General features: G+C 45.1%; 1 protein-coding gene across 1 annotated transcript in view; it reads left to right on the top strand.

Moving 5' to 3' along the window:
- The first annotated feature begins 3637 nt into the window (after window positions 1-3637).
- Window positions 3638-16266, top strand: part of Prdm6 (PR/SET domain 6) — a 104864-nt gene continuing 92235 nt past the window's right edge. Inside the window, exons 1-2 of the mRNA XM_048811842.1 lie at window positions 3638-3908; window positions 12686-12993. Of these exons, the coding sequence (XP_048667799.1) occupies window positions 3863-3908; window positions 12686-12993 (354 nt within the window). The 5' untranslated portion in view covers window positions 3638-3862. The remainder of the gene's footprint in view (window positions 3909-12685; window positions 12994-16266) is intronic.

The following is a 16266-nucleotide window of genomic DNA, read 5'->3' as shown; positions in this document are numbered from 1 at the left end:
TTGAGGGGTGCATGTTTCGCGGTCTGCGGACTCAGTTTCTACCCAACCGCCGCCAGACGTGCAGGGGTGACCAGGTGGGCCCAAGGGTCAGCTGCGTGAGGAGGAAACGACCTCGGCAAAGAGCGTAACGCCGCGGGGCTCTCAGTGGTTTTGCTCAAGGCACTGCTCACAGGGGTGAGCTCCCAGTGCCGGGACTGCGCTGACTTCTGCCTCAGCCAGCCCCATGCCAGGGATGTCCAGACTCCCGAAACACTCCCCCGCGACCCCAGACCTTTTCGTTTGTTCCCAAGCCCTCCGAATCCGAATTCTGCCTGCTTCCTTCATTAAAGGTCCCGATGACACTGGAACCTCGGCTTAGGTCGTCTTGCTGGTCTGGTGTGCCTGGGGCCGCTGGCGCTGGGGAGAGCCGGGACAAGCATAGTGATAGGAATTTGACAGGTCAGATACTCCATGTATAGGCATAGTGACAGGGAACCTTCGCTAATTTCTCTGCCTGTCCCCAGGCCCCAAGCAAGTCAAACACTTCCTATGGTACACTCCCTCTGTCATCATTTTGGATGGAGTGGCTAGAGATTTGAGGAGGGTGACCGACCGAAATGCACTTGGCACCCTCAGTGACTCGGATTTGAATCTGCCTCCATCACTCATTAGTGGCGTGACTTCAGGCAACCTACCTGGCCTTTCTGAACCTCCTTGGTCCCCATCTGTAATAGGAGGTAATGACAATGCCAGCCTCGCATGGCTGCCAAACGGACTAAATGCACGTTAAACGCCTATGGCGCTGGCACGTTCAAAGTTCTCAGTAACCGGTCAGCTAATCTTACTACGATGAGAAAATACACCACACCACCACCAACAACTTCCTAGAATGTGGTCATAAGGCCTCCGAAGCAGTTGTAGTAACTAGCATCTCAAAATCCTGAGACTTTTTAGAGGACGAGGGGAAGGATTCTTTGGGACTTTAAGTCCTGCAGTCAAGAGCTTGGAAATAGCCAATTTGGGGAATAAACAAGAAAGGGCCACTGCCTCTGCATTGGGACTTCCATCTTCAGAGCTTCCTGCCTTTCCCACGGAACAGAGAAACGTCCTGGTTTCTCAACAATGAACTGAGAGAATGTGAGAACAAGAGTTTTCTCCTTCCCTGGCCCAGAAGCCACTCTTCAAGCCAATTAATTTAAAGTGGGCCTGGAACTTCATCATCTTCTCCCGAAGGAGTTGTCCAAAGTCTATGAAGACTGCCTGGTTAGCCTGGGGGTCCACAGCATGGTGGCTTTTCCCTTGTGGTGTTTGCCTTAGACTTGGGTGCTATCAATCTATCCAGGGATGACAGATGACCATGTCATAAGGATGCTAGTCAAAACATTTTCGGTCCAACTCTGTTCCAATCAGCATCGAGGTATCCTGTGTGAGACCCGGACAAAGTCTGAACAGCTCATTTCCCAGGCTCGAACAAAATGAGTGGTGGGAAGAGAAAAAGAAACAAGCAGAAATTAGGAAAGAATGGCTATTAATTGTTCAGAGTGACGAGTGCTAAATAAATTTGGTTGTTTGAGTAAAGATAAATGCCATATTTTCTCTTTGAGGTGTGGACTGAACTCTGGCTAAGGGAAAGGGCCTAGGTGGGTCAATTTCATACAGCCCATCGGTGCCCCCTACCACAGCTGCCAGGGGACGCTGGGGAAGTCTAATTCTTGAATGCTAGACCGCCCATCGAAGGGTGATTGGAGTTTAAAGCTCTGGGAGAGGGCACGTGGGAGTAGAGCTGTGCTCCTACCCTGCACCTCCAAGCCAGGTTTTGGGGAGAGAAACCTATCCTTGACCTGGGCAGCTCCCCCAGGAAGCTGAAGGCAAACAGCTTCGCCCTTGTCCAGGAACAGTTGTACCACCAGACTTGGCTCTGGACACTTGGCTCTAGCTACCAGCAAGAAGAGGGGGACAGCCCTCCAGGAAGACAACCCGAGAGCGAGTTGGCTGAGCGCTAGGGTGTGCAGACTCCATTGTAGACGCCTCCCAGCCCTACGGGCAGGCTGGAGTCCCGCCATGACAATCTGCTCTTTAGAGACCCTCGATCCTATGCCTTCCACAACGCCAAGCTGGCTCCTCAGCTGCAGTCTGAGGGTTTCCCTCCAGCGCAACCTACCCGCAACTTTTCTCCCTGGAGGATTTATGTCAGAGGCTGCTTGGCGGGCAAGTCGACTCTGGCACCCAGCGGCACTCCAGGAAAAACCCAGCCGGGATAAAGTGCGAACTCGATCCGGTTTTGGGTCTACTCGCCCGGCGGCGCGCGCTTGTTCCGGAGCGGACACCGAGCGTCTGCAGAGATGCATTCTGGTTTCTGCATTCCCATTGCTTTCAGGATCAAGGCACTGCTCCGGCACCTACAAAACTCATATGGACAGAAAGAGACAACAGGCGAGCTGGAGACGTCACACCAAAAAAAGTGGGGGGTGGGAGGGCAGAGGAGGCATTTGTGCGAGAGAGGCGCACGGGCTGTAAGTGGGTCCAGCCGAGTTAGAACTTCCTTCTTCCCTCTCCCCTCCCCTTCGTTCTGGCCTGCCTCCCGCCTCCTCCCCCACCCCACTTTCCTTCTCTCTCTCTCTCTCTCTCTCTCTCTCTCTCTCTCTCATTCTTCAGCTTCTTCCATTCTAGTATTCTGCCTTAACAAATTTTACTGCTTTGGCCTTCTTAAACTCTGATCTCTGACCTATCAACTGACTTCCAGAACTTTCCTACTCTGGCTTTGAAACTATTTCCAGGCAGTAAGTCAGGGCAATTGTAGGTCTGACCTACTTTGTTTCTTTTCTCCCTGGGATCATGTCTTGCCCTGTTTTCTAGTGTCAGAGACATTTGATTCATATTTTTGCTTTCTTTTTAGTTGTTTAAGGCAGAGGGTAAACATTGTCACTGTTACTCCATAATATGTGGAAATGGAAGTCCTGCAGTTGTCATTTTGCTTTTCCTTCAATTTTAGAGGTAATATGGATAGGTTTTGCTGACATATATGGGGCCTGGTGGCCTTTGCCTCTTAGAAACTAAGTCTTATCTTTCTTGTTATCTTGCTAAGAGGCTTGTGTTGATGACTTAGGAGGTCATATGTTGTTGGGGAACATAGTGTTCGACTGTCTTTTTTTTAGTAGAGGAAGTAATGCCCTAAGCAGAGATGTTACAGATTTTGCCTGATGCATTGCATTAGTTCCTGGAATATGCAACAACTTGGCCACTGATTTTTCTCCCGCTGCTTGTGGTTTTAAGGAGTGTTCTTCAGCTGATTATTTTACCACCTACTCCATTCTTGAGTCATGAACCCATAGGCTTGAATTCTATTCTGAGGACCAAACATGGCAACATGCTGAGTTGGTTAGTTTGTTGCCTGGAAAAATATTAGGCAAAATTGATACTTTGATTAGAGAGAGAAAGAGGCAGATTTCATATGTTCACTTCCAAATATTAGAAAATAATTATTCTGGCTTATTCTAAAGACATGGCTGGAAGTAGATCTGTCATGTGACAGAGAAAGAACCTTTGTCCATAAATAGTAACCTTTGGAGTAGGTGAGCATCTTAAGACCATATGTAAGTAGGGTGACCATTTGTCATGTTTGTGGAGGAGACTCCTGTTTTACACTTATTGNGCCGCGCTGGCGGGTCTCTCGGCTCTGCCGGTGGCTCAGCTGCCGGTGTTCGCGCCTCTAGCCGCCGCCACCGTGGCCACGGAGCCGCTGCCCCCAAAAGACTTGTGCCTAGGCGCTATCTCGGGCTCAGGGCTCACCAAGTGCGGCGGCAGCAGCGGGGATAGCCGGGGCGTCCCGCGCTTCCGCTGCAGCGCCGAGGAGCTGGACTATTACCTGTACGGCCAGCAGCGCATGGAGATCATCCCACTCAACCAGCACACCAGCGACCCCAACAACCGTACGTAGTCGCAACCTTCGCGCTTTCTCTTGTGACGCCAGTTGGAGAGGCGGATCCGAATAGGGTGAAACCGGGTATGGGGTGCTGGTCCAAGATGCGGTCGGGCGCCTCCCAGATCACTGTAGCAAAAGTTTTCTGGCATTGTAGAAGGAAGAAAATGAAATGGGATGATCGGGTGGCACCTTGGTGTTATCTCTTTCCCCTTAATTCATCCCTTGCTTCACAGCCCCAAGTTATTAGGACCAGAGCTGCCTTCGAACCAGGCCATACAGACCCCCGCCCTCCTGTCGGACTGTGCTCTAGGTCGGGCTGGTACTGGTATCGCACTACGGGGAGTGCCCAGGATTGGTCCAGCCTAGCCTTAACCTGGACGAGGGAGGGACTCTCAGCTTTTCTGAGGAACGTGGAAGTAGGCGTTTGTTTTTATCTTTACACCTCATCTCTGGAGTTAACAGCATAAGCTCATTTTCGGGCCTCGGGTTGTCCGGAATCCTTCAGGAGCTGTTGGCTGGCGTGGCCTCACTCGAGTAGAGGTTCTGGATGACAATGGGTCTCTCCTTACAGACAGGCATTATTCATAGGTCTACTGTTTATTTAGAAAAGGAGGAAAAGAAAAATGCCTGATAATTTCCGACTTCAGGAAAGGGTCGTTCCCTGAGAATCCCGCACTCTTTGAGCACCCTTGATCCTGAAACGTTGGTTCATTTACTTATTAAAGTTAAGAGTGACAGTAATTTAAGAAAAGAAGGTTACTGTCTTTACAGAAAATTGTGAATGCCTATCTAAACGCCAAGACTCTTCTTGCTCGGTTTCTATATTTACATTTTCAAATGCTTATGGCAAGTACAGTTCCATTTTGAGGTTTTGAAGCAAAACTCTTAATGAAAATCATGAATATGTAATTGCTTTATATCCATTTCTTCTTAGTAATTTCAGAAGTTATGGTGTATGTATGCCTAAAGCTTTGGGATTAGTGTTATACTTCCAGAGACCTTTGGAAATAACATTAAAGCAGACTAAGAAAATCACACTGAAAGCAAGACAGGTTTTGAAGGATCAGCATGCATTTCAGCTATTTTCTTCATCTGGCTTCTGTATGCGGAAAGTTGATCATAAGTATTTACGTTTATTCTATTTTGAAGAAGTTTCTTCTTGAAGAATATCTATCACTTCACAAACTTCTTAATTTGTTATAAAGGCAAAATAACTTGAGTTACAGCAATTTAAAGGAATCCCAAAGTAGTTGGTTGGATGGGAAAACATTGGATGTTAGCATAGTGATTGGGGTGTATTAATCTTTTCATAATGGTGGGAGATAATTGCTGTGATAACCAGAGATAATAATTACTACCCCCACCCCACCCCATTAACAACAATAAAAGCAGTTGTATTTACTTTTTTCCTTTCTACAATCTGAGGGTAAAGTACTGGTTTAAAATAGGAGTTTTAATCCTAATTTTGTATGCAGTTAAGAAAACTCATGTTTCAAAATTTCAGTTAACATTTTATAAAATTATATTCTTGTAATGGATTTTTAAAAAATATTTATTTCTGAATGAATTTCTTACTTGCGTTGTTTTCAAAGCAGTTCTTTTAAAATGTGGGGAAAATAATAAATGCTTCAGAAAAGGCGTTTCTTACTGCTCTGTGGATTATAGCCATTGTAGGTTGGGCATGCCTCATGAAGCTTGCACAGTTTTCTGAATTTAACAGTGCTGGAAAAGACAACAGCAGCACACCCCAAAGCCCTGACTGTGTGTCAGACTCCCTAAATTGTTTACAAATGCAGTCTTGAGATTTATTATATTTTCACTACAGGAAATGTAGACTAGTCAGAGAAAGAATTAGGATAGATTACTAATTAATATATGGATATTGAACCAGTTTATTGCCTAGGTATCTTTTTTTCTGATTGGAGGAAATGAGTTATGATTTTATTTAAATTATTCCTGTTGTGTTCATCTTCTGGCATCTCCTTTTGAGTCAGTTGGACTGTTTCAATATTTAGAGTGCAGGGCAAGGGGTGGGGGAAGAAGTTAGAATGTCCTCTTAAAGTTATACCCAAAGTTGGTCACTAATTAAAGGGACATTGAGAAAGAAAATAAAAAGCTAAGGTAGCTCTGGGTAATGCTGGAAGACCAGGCCTCCCGTTCTAGGAACTTCTCAAGAGAAACAAGCTTAGGCACTCATGAAAATATGGAATGTGTTTTACAAAGATGAAAAGTGATTGAGCTTAACCTAACTAGGGGCTTAAAACAAATTACAAATGCAAAAACTGAGACACTTTCCCCTCTTGGTTTAGGAAGTTGATGTGCAGATCACTTGAAAGACTGAAAATAAAAGCTTCTCATTCCCCTGTTGTGTGGGTGGGGTGTGGTGAGAGGCAGGGTGGAGGCAGAAGAGAAGCACCTATTAATTTATCATGTGTAGATTGTCTAGTGTTCCTTTTAGTTTCTTGCCATTTCCCTCTAACAGAAATCTGTGAAATGACCACTCAACCTTGCTTCATTTTGTCACTTTGTATTTTAAAGAGTATCCAGTACATTTTCTCTTTTTCTTACTAGGCAAAGAAAGGGGTTTCCTTATTTCTCCCTTCCCTTTAGAAGAATAACTTTTGCCTGGCATCAGCAATATATAATATTCTCTGTAAAAAAAAAAAAAAAAAAGAACCCAGTAACACTTGTTTCACCCTGAAACTTTAGTGTCCATCTATGGCAAATGCCATAGTGAAGGAGCTTGTAGATCTTTCACACAAAAAGATTTTAAAACGGCTCAAACTGCAAGTTAGCCCAAGCGAGCTCCTCCGGTATATTTCTGTTATCTAACTCCGTGCATCAGTTTACTGTGATTGAACATGCTTTCCACTGAAGCTCTGAATGCTCAGCAGCTACTGCTGCTTCTCCTAAAAGTCAAGTGCTGCATCGTGTAGTACGCAGGGGAAGGGGTGGGGGCGAGGCTCTGGGGCTTTTCTTAACGTCTTGTATTACTGCCCCCATTAGCTTCTGAGTTGCTTGAAGCTGTTTCCGTCAGGCTTCCAGCACAGCGGTCGCTTCTTGGGCTCTGGGAATTGGTATGTTGTGTGTGACCTTGTCGCTACTCTTGGAAGGGAGCGAGACGCCGTCACTGGGCTTGCCTGGCGTTTGTACGGAGGACCTTAGGTCGTCTTTCCGCACAGCCCAATTAGTTTTTTAATACGCTTTGGTAAGAATTTCCTTCCTAGTATCAGACAGGGAGGCGGGAAATAAGACACCTTTTGGATTTCTAGACGTAGAGTTGAGCCACCCTTAATCTTTCCTAGTTGGGGGTCTCTATCCACTCCGATTTGCTGGAACCCTCCTGCGCAAGGTATAGAATGAATCAACAGAGCCGGTGTGGGCACCAGTGTAGGAACAGGATTGGAGGCCCCACTGTTGGCAGCGTCACACTTGCCAAAAGTTTGGGGAGAAGGGCTGGGGAGAGAAGGAAATCTGGGGCTAGGACTGGCTTGTCTGGTTGCTAGGGCCCCTGCTATAGGATCTGGGAAAGAAATAAGGAAGGGAGAGTGTTTTCTGACCTTGCACTAATCCGGGTTAGAAAACGCAGAGTCTTCTTTGGGGAGCTTGGAACCCAGTGGTCAGTGGTCCACCAGTAGGCTCTGCGTGCCACCTAGGCACATCCTCTGTGCTCCTCCTGCCGCGTCTCCACAATCAGTGACCAGCTAGCGATTTAGATTTCAGACTCGGTCCCCGGTGGGAGGGAGGCTCAGAGTCGGTGTGTGGGCTTTTATGTTGTTCTATTTTTCTTTTTCTCTTTTCTCTCTTTTTATGTGCTGGCCCAGCCCCATCCTGTAACACACATGATTTAGCTATTTTACATCATTCGTTATCTAGCGCCCTGAAACTGAACATAGAGTCATATATTAGATTGAGGTTAGAAGAGGTGGCGACTGTTTATTTAAGGTGATAAAATGGTCCATCAGCAGTAATCTCCATCGATATGTGCCACCAGGAGATGAAGGATGAGGGGACAAGCCACAATTAATTGCCCTATAGTTTTGTAGGAGAGAGTGAGCCAGCCCAGACCCGCTTCGATCTCCTCTCCCGACTCCTATTCATCATCTCCGCATTGTATATGGCGGCCTCACAGGGGCAGGGGCCGGCGAGGTTTATCTCCGCGTAATATTCTCTCACCCTCACACACAGGCGCTCCCATTTAATTTATTAATACAGTCATCGGAAGACAAATAAAATCCACATTTTTCCCTTCCCCCTTTCTTCCCTCCCCTTTTTGTTTCCCCCACTTGGTCCCAGGGCCAAGGCGGCAGCCAGGCGGGGCAGAGAAAGCCTAGCGCATCTGCAATTCACGGGGGCGGGGAGCTTTAAACTCCAGTAGAGAGGGAGTCCCCGAGAGGATGCTAGGAGAGCAGCCCAGCTGGGACACAACCACAATCGACTCCTCTTTCTGTGGCCTCCCCTTTCCTAACCCTCCTCGGCCTCAGGATTTGCTTCTAGAACTGCTCCGGGGACTTTCGGAGACCCTTGCTCGCTGGAAAAGTGAGCCCAGTGTGTGTCAGGGTGCAGCGGGGCCTTCGGAATGTGGGTGGCAGCGGCCACGCCTGGTGACCCACCTCGTGCAGAAGCGGGACAAGGCCTTCACAACGCAAATTTCGGTGCGAGGCTTGGGCTCCCCATCGCGCCCATCATTTGCACTGCCCCCATTCCATCCAGCCTGTAGTGTGGGAAGGCAGGAAGAACAGTGTGGTCTGACGCGTGGGGGAGCGTGAACCCTGGTCCTAAGGTTCCCAGCTGCCGAGATCAGTCTGCCTTTGGCTGCTAGTTCAGTTAGTCATCCCCACCACTACCTAGGGTGCACGCGTCTCTGCCAGCAGGCGGCACTCCCGGGGTCGCGTCGCCGGGCACAGATCGATGGGCGTTGGCCTCTAGGGTTCAGCTTGACGGGCTGAGGGCTGCAACCTCAGCGGTCAGGGAGGATTTACAGCCCAAGCCTGTACCGCCGCCCAGGCGGGAAAGCAAGCTTTTCATCTCTACTCTTCGGTTTAGCTAACAGAGCGCAGTAAAGTCGGGCAGAAGCATTGGAGAGGCTTTGAGGAAAGGCTTGGCGTGGCGGGCACTCGCCGGCTCTGACTATGCCCAATACGTACCTTTGGGCCTTTCCATACACCAAAAGCCCTGGAGCGTTTTATATTTCACTTTTCCTAGAATGAGAAATGAAAATCCAGAAAAGAAAATCATGGCTTGCTTTGCCCCCTTTACCTTAATATAGATTCATTTAAAATGATAATGATAAAAAGTAAATACACTTGTAAAAAAAATTCACACAATAAGAATATGAAAGGAAGAGTGAAAGTCTGCTCTCCACTTGGACAGGCCTTCTGAAGTCAGTAGGTGAACAAGTCTGCAACCTAATGATGATCCCTTGCCTGAATCAGGGACCCATAGACAGCTCAAGATAGAAAGGGGACTATGATAATTTATACTCCCTAATGCTAAAATCAGGTTTCGAAGACTCTCTTGGAGAATATGAAAATCTCATACATATTGAAATTTTTATGAATAATAATTATGAACTTGTATAAAAACTCCATCTCTGATTTTGAAAGTGGGAATATTTATGTGTCTTCTCCTTATGAATGCAACTGGACTTGTCTTATGTATTGCTTGGACTGAAATGCTGTGTGTAATGTGAATGTGTATGTGTGCATATATATAATGGTGACATATATAATATATTGTGTTGTATGTATATTTATAAGTAGTTTGGGGATTTAACCTTCTCTGTGAAATCTTTTCATGTAGGTGTTTATGGCTGGCTGGCTAGAAAACACCTTACTAAAATATTTGTCAACTTGTGACATATTTGTCAACCCTGGGAAGTAAGTTACTGAGTTTAACTTTGTCAAACTACTCTGGGATTCTAAGAAATAAGAAGTAAAATGTTTTTAGATAGAGAGATCTTTTGTATTAAAAACATTAGCATATAACATAACGTTGGCAACCCAACTTTTCGGGCAGATTATTTTGATAAAACTCAAAGTAGTTTACAAATTAAACTCATGTTGGGTGGGTTAGTTAAAGTGGATTGGATCTGTCTACTTTACAGTGGACTTAATGTACAAGTGGTCTTTAAGGTATTGGGGGAGCCTAGGTTTTTTCAGTACTCTGCAAAATACTGCTATTAAGTTTTTTTGTTTTGTTTTGTTTTTTTCATGAGACTTGAAGAGAGGGCTTTAGAGGACTTCTTGGAGAAAGAACTTAACTTTAGTTTTATTGACATTCATTACAAATATTATTAGAAGTGTGCTTCTTGTCTGTGGTGCATAGTGGCTGGAGTTTATTGCTCCTTATTTTATTACTGATTTAATTGATGCGATTTTGTTTGTGGAGATATTGGAAGTTGATAGAATCTCTGGTAAAGGCCATTAGGAGTATGAATAGTAAATGTTTTTGCTTCTCACCCTTTGCTTCATTGAGTCAACCAGGAAGAAAAAATCGGTTAAGCAACTCTCTGAGGGTGATTTATATTTATTTTCATGGGCACATTGCCTTTGCTTATTGTCACTTGTTTTTTTAACTATTTTTGCTAGGTGCTGAAAGGCCATCTCCAAAGTTAGACACTAACATTCATAATTATGGACATTAGCTATTTACTTTCCTATCCATTATCTTATTTCAGTTTCCCCATATCTAAGAGTGTGGGAAATAGAGATATCTCTGTAACTTAATTATGCCAAAGCAGTTTTGTGGCGTCTCCCCAATAGTTAGTAAAGTGAACTATTTCAGTTCTATTGGTTGATTCACAATTGGTCAACTTGCAATTCTGGTGATGCATTATTTGACTCATCTGCAAAATAAGAATCATGATACTATAGTGGCAGTATGGCTCAAGATATATGCATGGAACATAGTAGGCACTCAGTAAAGGTATTGTCTTTCCTTTTTCCATTCCCACATTGTTAAGTTTTTATTTTGACTATCAAAAGCTTGAGAGGGTGTGTGAAATATGTGTGTTTTGGAGGAGCTGACTTATGGATAAGTGTTTGCCTACTTCTGTCTAGGCCCTTGGTTCGAAAGTGTAGCTTTAACAGTTTTAACATTAGCTTGTCACTTACAAAGAGAAACCTTTGTGTTAAGGGAGGCTCAGACACTTCACCACCTGCAAAAACAGGTGGTTGCTTCTCACCTGAGAGGCATGGTGATGGACTCCAAGAAGTCAAATTCAGAATGTTCCCTCATTCCTTGGGCTATCTGGGGAAGGAGTAGAGGGGGACCACCAGCTGGTTGGCATCCCTTTCACTGAGAAAGGATGCTCACATAGTCAATCCTGGCTGCTGTGAGGTAAATGGTTAGTGGTGGGTTTGCTCATCATAATGGATTGTGATTCCCTGTTCCTGAAAAGTTCCTCACCAATACACATTATTACAAGTTCTTTGAGTGTTTCTGCACAGTGACACACCCAGGGTGATCCATCAGGCCTATCTGTAACAAAGGCCCAGCGCAGGTGCCTCAGGCCCTGAGAGCCGCTGTCCCAGCACCGGCACATCTGATGGTGACTGCATCTCACCATCTCTACGAGTCCAGACTGCGTTGCTTGAGGCTCCCCAGGGAGGGTGGGCCTGGGAGACCAGGTCGCGCCGGCGGGCGCCGAGGCTACCTCCTCTGGGCAGGCCTGCCGCGCCGGGGCGCAGACACCGCGGCTCCGTCAGGCCCATTAATAACCCGGAGGGCACTGCGGTCCGACAGCACGGTCTCTTTTCCTGCTCTCCCCCCCCCTCCCCGGCAGCCTGGCCCCTTTGAGGGACACTGGGTGCTCATGACTAGCCCGCTGTAGGGTGGAGGTCCTCTTGCGCTCAGGGTTGCTCTGGAGAAAGTCGGAGTGGGACAGCTTCAGCAATAGTTTCATTCAGTTTACTGCAAAAGATGATCTCATTTCGCCTTAGGATCAGCCGGAAGAGGTCAGGAGTTGGGCCTTCTCCATTGAACCATTACCCTGATCATTAGATTTGCTCTTAGTTTCGGCTTCTGAGAAGAGCTTTTGCGCAATTACAGACACACCTAACCCCCCAGAACCGTCTCCCAGTCTCCACTCGCCCCTTCCTGGCTGGAATCCCTGAAGTGGGCGATGGCAGGGAAGTCAGAGGCTAGTGTCCAATTTCCCCGCAGCCTCCAGGGGCTGGGACCTGAGCTTCAACCTTGCCCCAGGCGGGCTCTGCCTGCGCAGGTTTTTGAGAAGACGCGATGTCTGTTGCCCACCTGCCTTGGTGATTTTAAAACGTCTCTTCTCAAATTGTAAAAAGAGGAAAGCCAAATCTCAGAAGACCAATGTAGAATCTCTGAAATATCAGATTGGACAAAAGACGGACTTTGGGTGGCGGGTATGATGGTAAACACTTCCTGAAACGCCTGATAGAAGTCTTTGGACCTGGCTTCTCGGGTGACAGAGAGAAGGGAAGAGGCAGAGAAAGAGGGAGAAAGAGAGGTGGAAACCTGGAGGAGAGGCCTTGGGCATTCGGTTCTGTGCGGAGCGCGAAGATGTTATCAGCATCCAGCTCCAAACGTGTTTTGGAGCCCAGGGTCCCAACCAGGCAGATTTGGGTGCTAAGGCGCGGGCCCTTCTCTCCTACTCCTGGTGGCCTCGGCGCCCCCGTGGCGTCACCGGCCCCCCACCCCGCCCCACAGGTGGCCGATCCTGGCGGGGTTAGATGCTACCAGCAAATGATAAGCTGCCTCAGATACCAGGTTAACCCTCTTCCTTCCTTTCCTCTCGCGTGTCTCCTGCAGGTTGCGATATGTGCGCGGACAACCGCAACGGCGAGTGCCCCATGCACGGCCCGCTGCACTCGCTGCGCCGGCTCGTGGGCACCAGCAGCGCCGCGGCCGCCGCACCTCCACCGGAGCTGCCTGAGTGGCTTCGGGACCTGCCAAGGGAGGTGTGCTTGTGCACCAGTACTGTGCCGGGCCTGGCGTATGGCATCTGCGCGGCACAAAGGATACAACAGGGTACCTGGATTGGGCCATTCCAGGGCGTGCTCCTGCCCCCGGAGAAGGTGCAGGCGGGCGCGGTGAGGAACACGCAGCATCTCTGGGAGGTAAGTGGAGTGGCGTCCCACTTCTGAGCACCTCACCACCGATCAGTAACCTGGGCCAGCACAGAGCCTGGTCCTTAGCAGGTGGCAACCTCAGAAGAGCCTCCCTTAAGCTCCAAGAGGATGTTGGAGAACAGATTTCCCTGGTCTGTAGAAAATGCCTGAAGCACCTTGGGTGAGGAGGTTAGCCCAGTAGCATCTGGCAAAATGTCAAATTAGCCCTCAGGGCCTACTGGTTTCTAAAGACAGAGCCACCTTAACCTGCTTCTGTTCCGGCTGGGATGTATTTGACCACTGGTCTGTCTGCAGCTTGAGAAAAAGAAAACAGGCTAAGGAGATGGAGCAGAGACATTGGGCTTTGGGTTGACTTTTATGTCCCATTTAAGCTCTTCCATTGTTTCTGGGCCTAGGGCAGGAAGAAACAAAAGCACAGAGAGGAGATGAGATGAGGTGGGGCTTATTATATAAAGAGGTTTATTTTTCTCTTTGTATTTGCTGAATGAGAGAGACCCAAACACTTTTCACAACGTCCAAAGTGCCCAAGCACTTTGTAAATTATATTGTAAATTTAAAGATTACAATTTTTTCTTCTTTCTGAGAAAGTGAAATTCTGCAATTTTCAATAAAATGGAAAATCGAAATATGGGGAAACTCTGAGCATTTTTTTTTGGTAACCCAATATCTGATGCTATTATTTAAAAATAACTTATCTGAAAAATGTTAAATTAAGATTTCTTCCAGGGTTTCCTGGTTGATTATTGAGGTCCACTCTTGTAGAGATAGACAATTATCATTAGGAAATCCCCAACTGATTCTAGCCACTTTCACTCATGGAAAGTTATTTATGAAATAAAAGATGCTATAAATCATAACCTTAACTAATATGTAAATCTGACTATAGCCAGGTGAAATAATGAAGTAGAAACAGTCAGAAAAGAAAGCTTCTTAATTACCAAGTGGCAAATTGACGTGGGCCTCAGAGTTCCAATAACGGGATATTTCTGCAACACTTAGCTCAGTGGCTTGTCAACATGATCACTTTTACTGTGAGATGCCTCACAGTCACTAAATAAAACTCATGGGACTCAATAATCCACTCAAACGTTTGTTGAGCCCCAATTCATGCCAGTACTATATCAGGTCCTAGAGATACAGTATCCTGGAGATAGTGTTATGAAAAACAAACATGGTGTCCAGAAACCCCACATGACTATTGGGATTGGGGTGTTGAGGCCTGTATTTACAAAGCTCCCTTTGATGGAGGAGGAGCTGAATGTGTGAGCCCAATGTGAGGACGTGGCAGCCTATAGGCTACCTTCCTCACAGTAGTCCCCCAGAGTCTTGCACCCAGCTCCCCCAGGTTCCACTTTACTCCTAAACTGTTGTTGGTAAACATTTATACCCTTTCCATCTTTCAGAAAAGGATTCCTGAGCAAGGGGTAAAAAATGGGCATATGGGGCTTTTCTTAAAAATAAAAAGAGCAGATGGGGCTTTTCTTAAAAGTAAAAAAAGAAACATTTAATTTCTAAAGCAGGGCAGGAGAAAATGGTTTGGTGCGTAGGTCCATGTAGGTAGTTTAGAAGTTAGAGCTTAGACATAGGAAAACTGACAACTGGAACATAATCAAAGCATCTGGTTTTGAATCATTTCCTAATTATTGTTGTTTGTTTGTTTCTGAATACTTAGTTGTAACTTCTAATGTGGGTTAAAGTTTAAAACCATTTTCAAGCACTTTTCAGATTCCAGTGGTGTTATTAGGAACAGTAATATCATGTAATTAGGGGTCTGCCAGTTCTTTTCTTGGGGAGACTGTAAAGTAGTTGTTCTGTGCTACAGATTTGTTCTATCTGAAAATGTTAAACTGACAACTAGTATATTGCCCTCTGACGTCAATTTTTTAGAGTACAGAAGACAAAATTATAAATGTGAATAAAAAGATACCAGTTAAAAAAAATTTTTTTTTCGAGAAGGCTTTAAATGATTGGAATATTGGCAGAGGGCCACTACACATATAGAATAGGATAGTTTATATTAACACAGTGGTGGGACCTTTCTTTGATACTTTTACTTGTACTTAATGAAATTAAACTTCTATTATAGTAAAGAGACTGGGGCATGTAGTCTGCTTTCTTCTTTTTCTTGGGGCTTCTGTAGATATAAAATGAGTCTTACCTGTTGTTTGGGGTGAGTCAGGAGGAATATAGAGTTAGTTCTGTGATATAAGAAGGACTTACTTGGTGTATGCCTAAATGATATAAAAGTCCCTACTCCTAAATTCAAGACATATTAATATATTTATTTTAGTCATTTGTACAATAGTTATAATAATACACATTTGGGGGATTGAAGGAATACTAAGACTTCAGCTATGTACAGTGTTCCTGGGACTTCATAAAAAACACAACTAACCAGGGCCAGGTCATGTAGTGCCAACGTCTATTTGTAAAATACAACTCTTTTAAAAATAAATTTCAGATTTTTATTAACATAATTACTTTTTAAGGTATGAAGTACAAATTTATTTTTAATTTTAAGCATCATAATTTATGAAATGTGACTATTTAGGTACATTTATGACCGAAGATTCTCGTTTTTTAAATTTTATTTTTTCCTTTTAAACCTAAATTCTGATGTGAAAAAATTAATTTCCCAGGGCTTCGCACATGCTAGGCAAGCACTCTACTGCTGAGCTATATCCCCAACCTTTTCTTATTCCTTACTTTGAGAGATAAGTTCTTGCTAAGTTGCTGAGGCTGACCTTGACTTGTGACCCTCCTGTTTCAGCCTCCCAAGTAGCTAGGATTACAAGCTTGTGTTATCATGTCCAATTATTGTGAAAAAATTTTAACCATTTTATTATCTATAGTAGAAAGAACCGATAACTGTAGAAAATATTTGGCAATAATGTTTAATGACTCATATAATAATTATCCATTTAAAAATATATTCTTCCAAATATCTTCCAGAATATCAGATTGACATAAAGCAGATTTTTAAAACATTAAAATTAGTCGAATGGTGACTATTTCATTTTAAAAGTCAACTGTAATCATTTCCGTGCCTCACATTTTTCCAAGTCTTTTGCTGATGAAGAAATGCCTTTATATTTAGAGTTCAATACGCAGGTTCTGATAGAGCTTACCAGGGTTACTTATCTTTATTTCAGTACAATAAATGGATTGCTAATCTTTCCCTGTCATTGTTTCCAAGTAGATGATGGATTTTTGTTTCAGTTTACAGTTCATTGTTTTTAGTATGGTTGTACTTTATTATAC

Source organism: Marmota marmota, unplaced genomic scaffold, assembly GCF_001458135.2.
Source record: "Marmota marmota marmota unplaced genomic scaffold, marMar, whole genome shotgun sequence".
NCBI classification, from domain to species: domain Eukaryota; kingdom Metazoa; phylum Chordata; class Mammalia; order Rodentia; family Sciuridae; genus Marmota; species Marmota marmota.
This window is presented reverse-complemented; position numbering and strand designations above follow the sequence as displayed.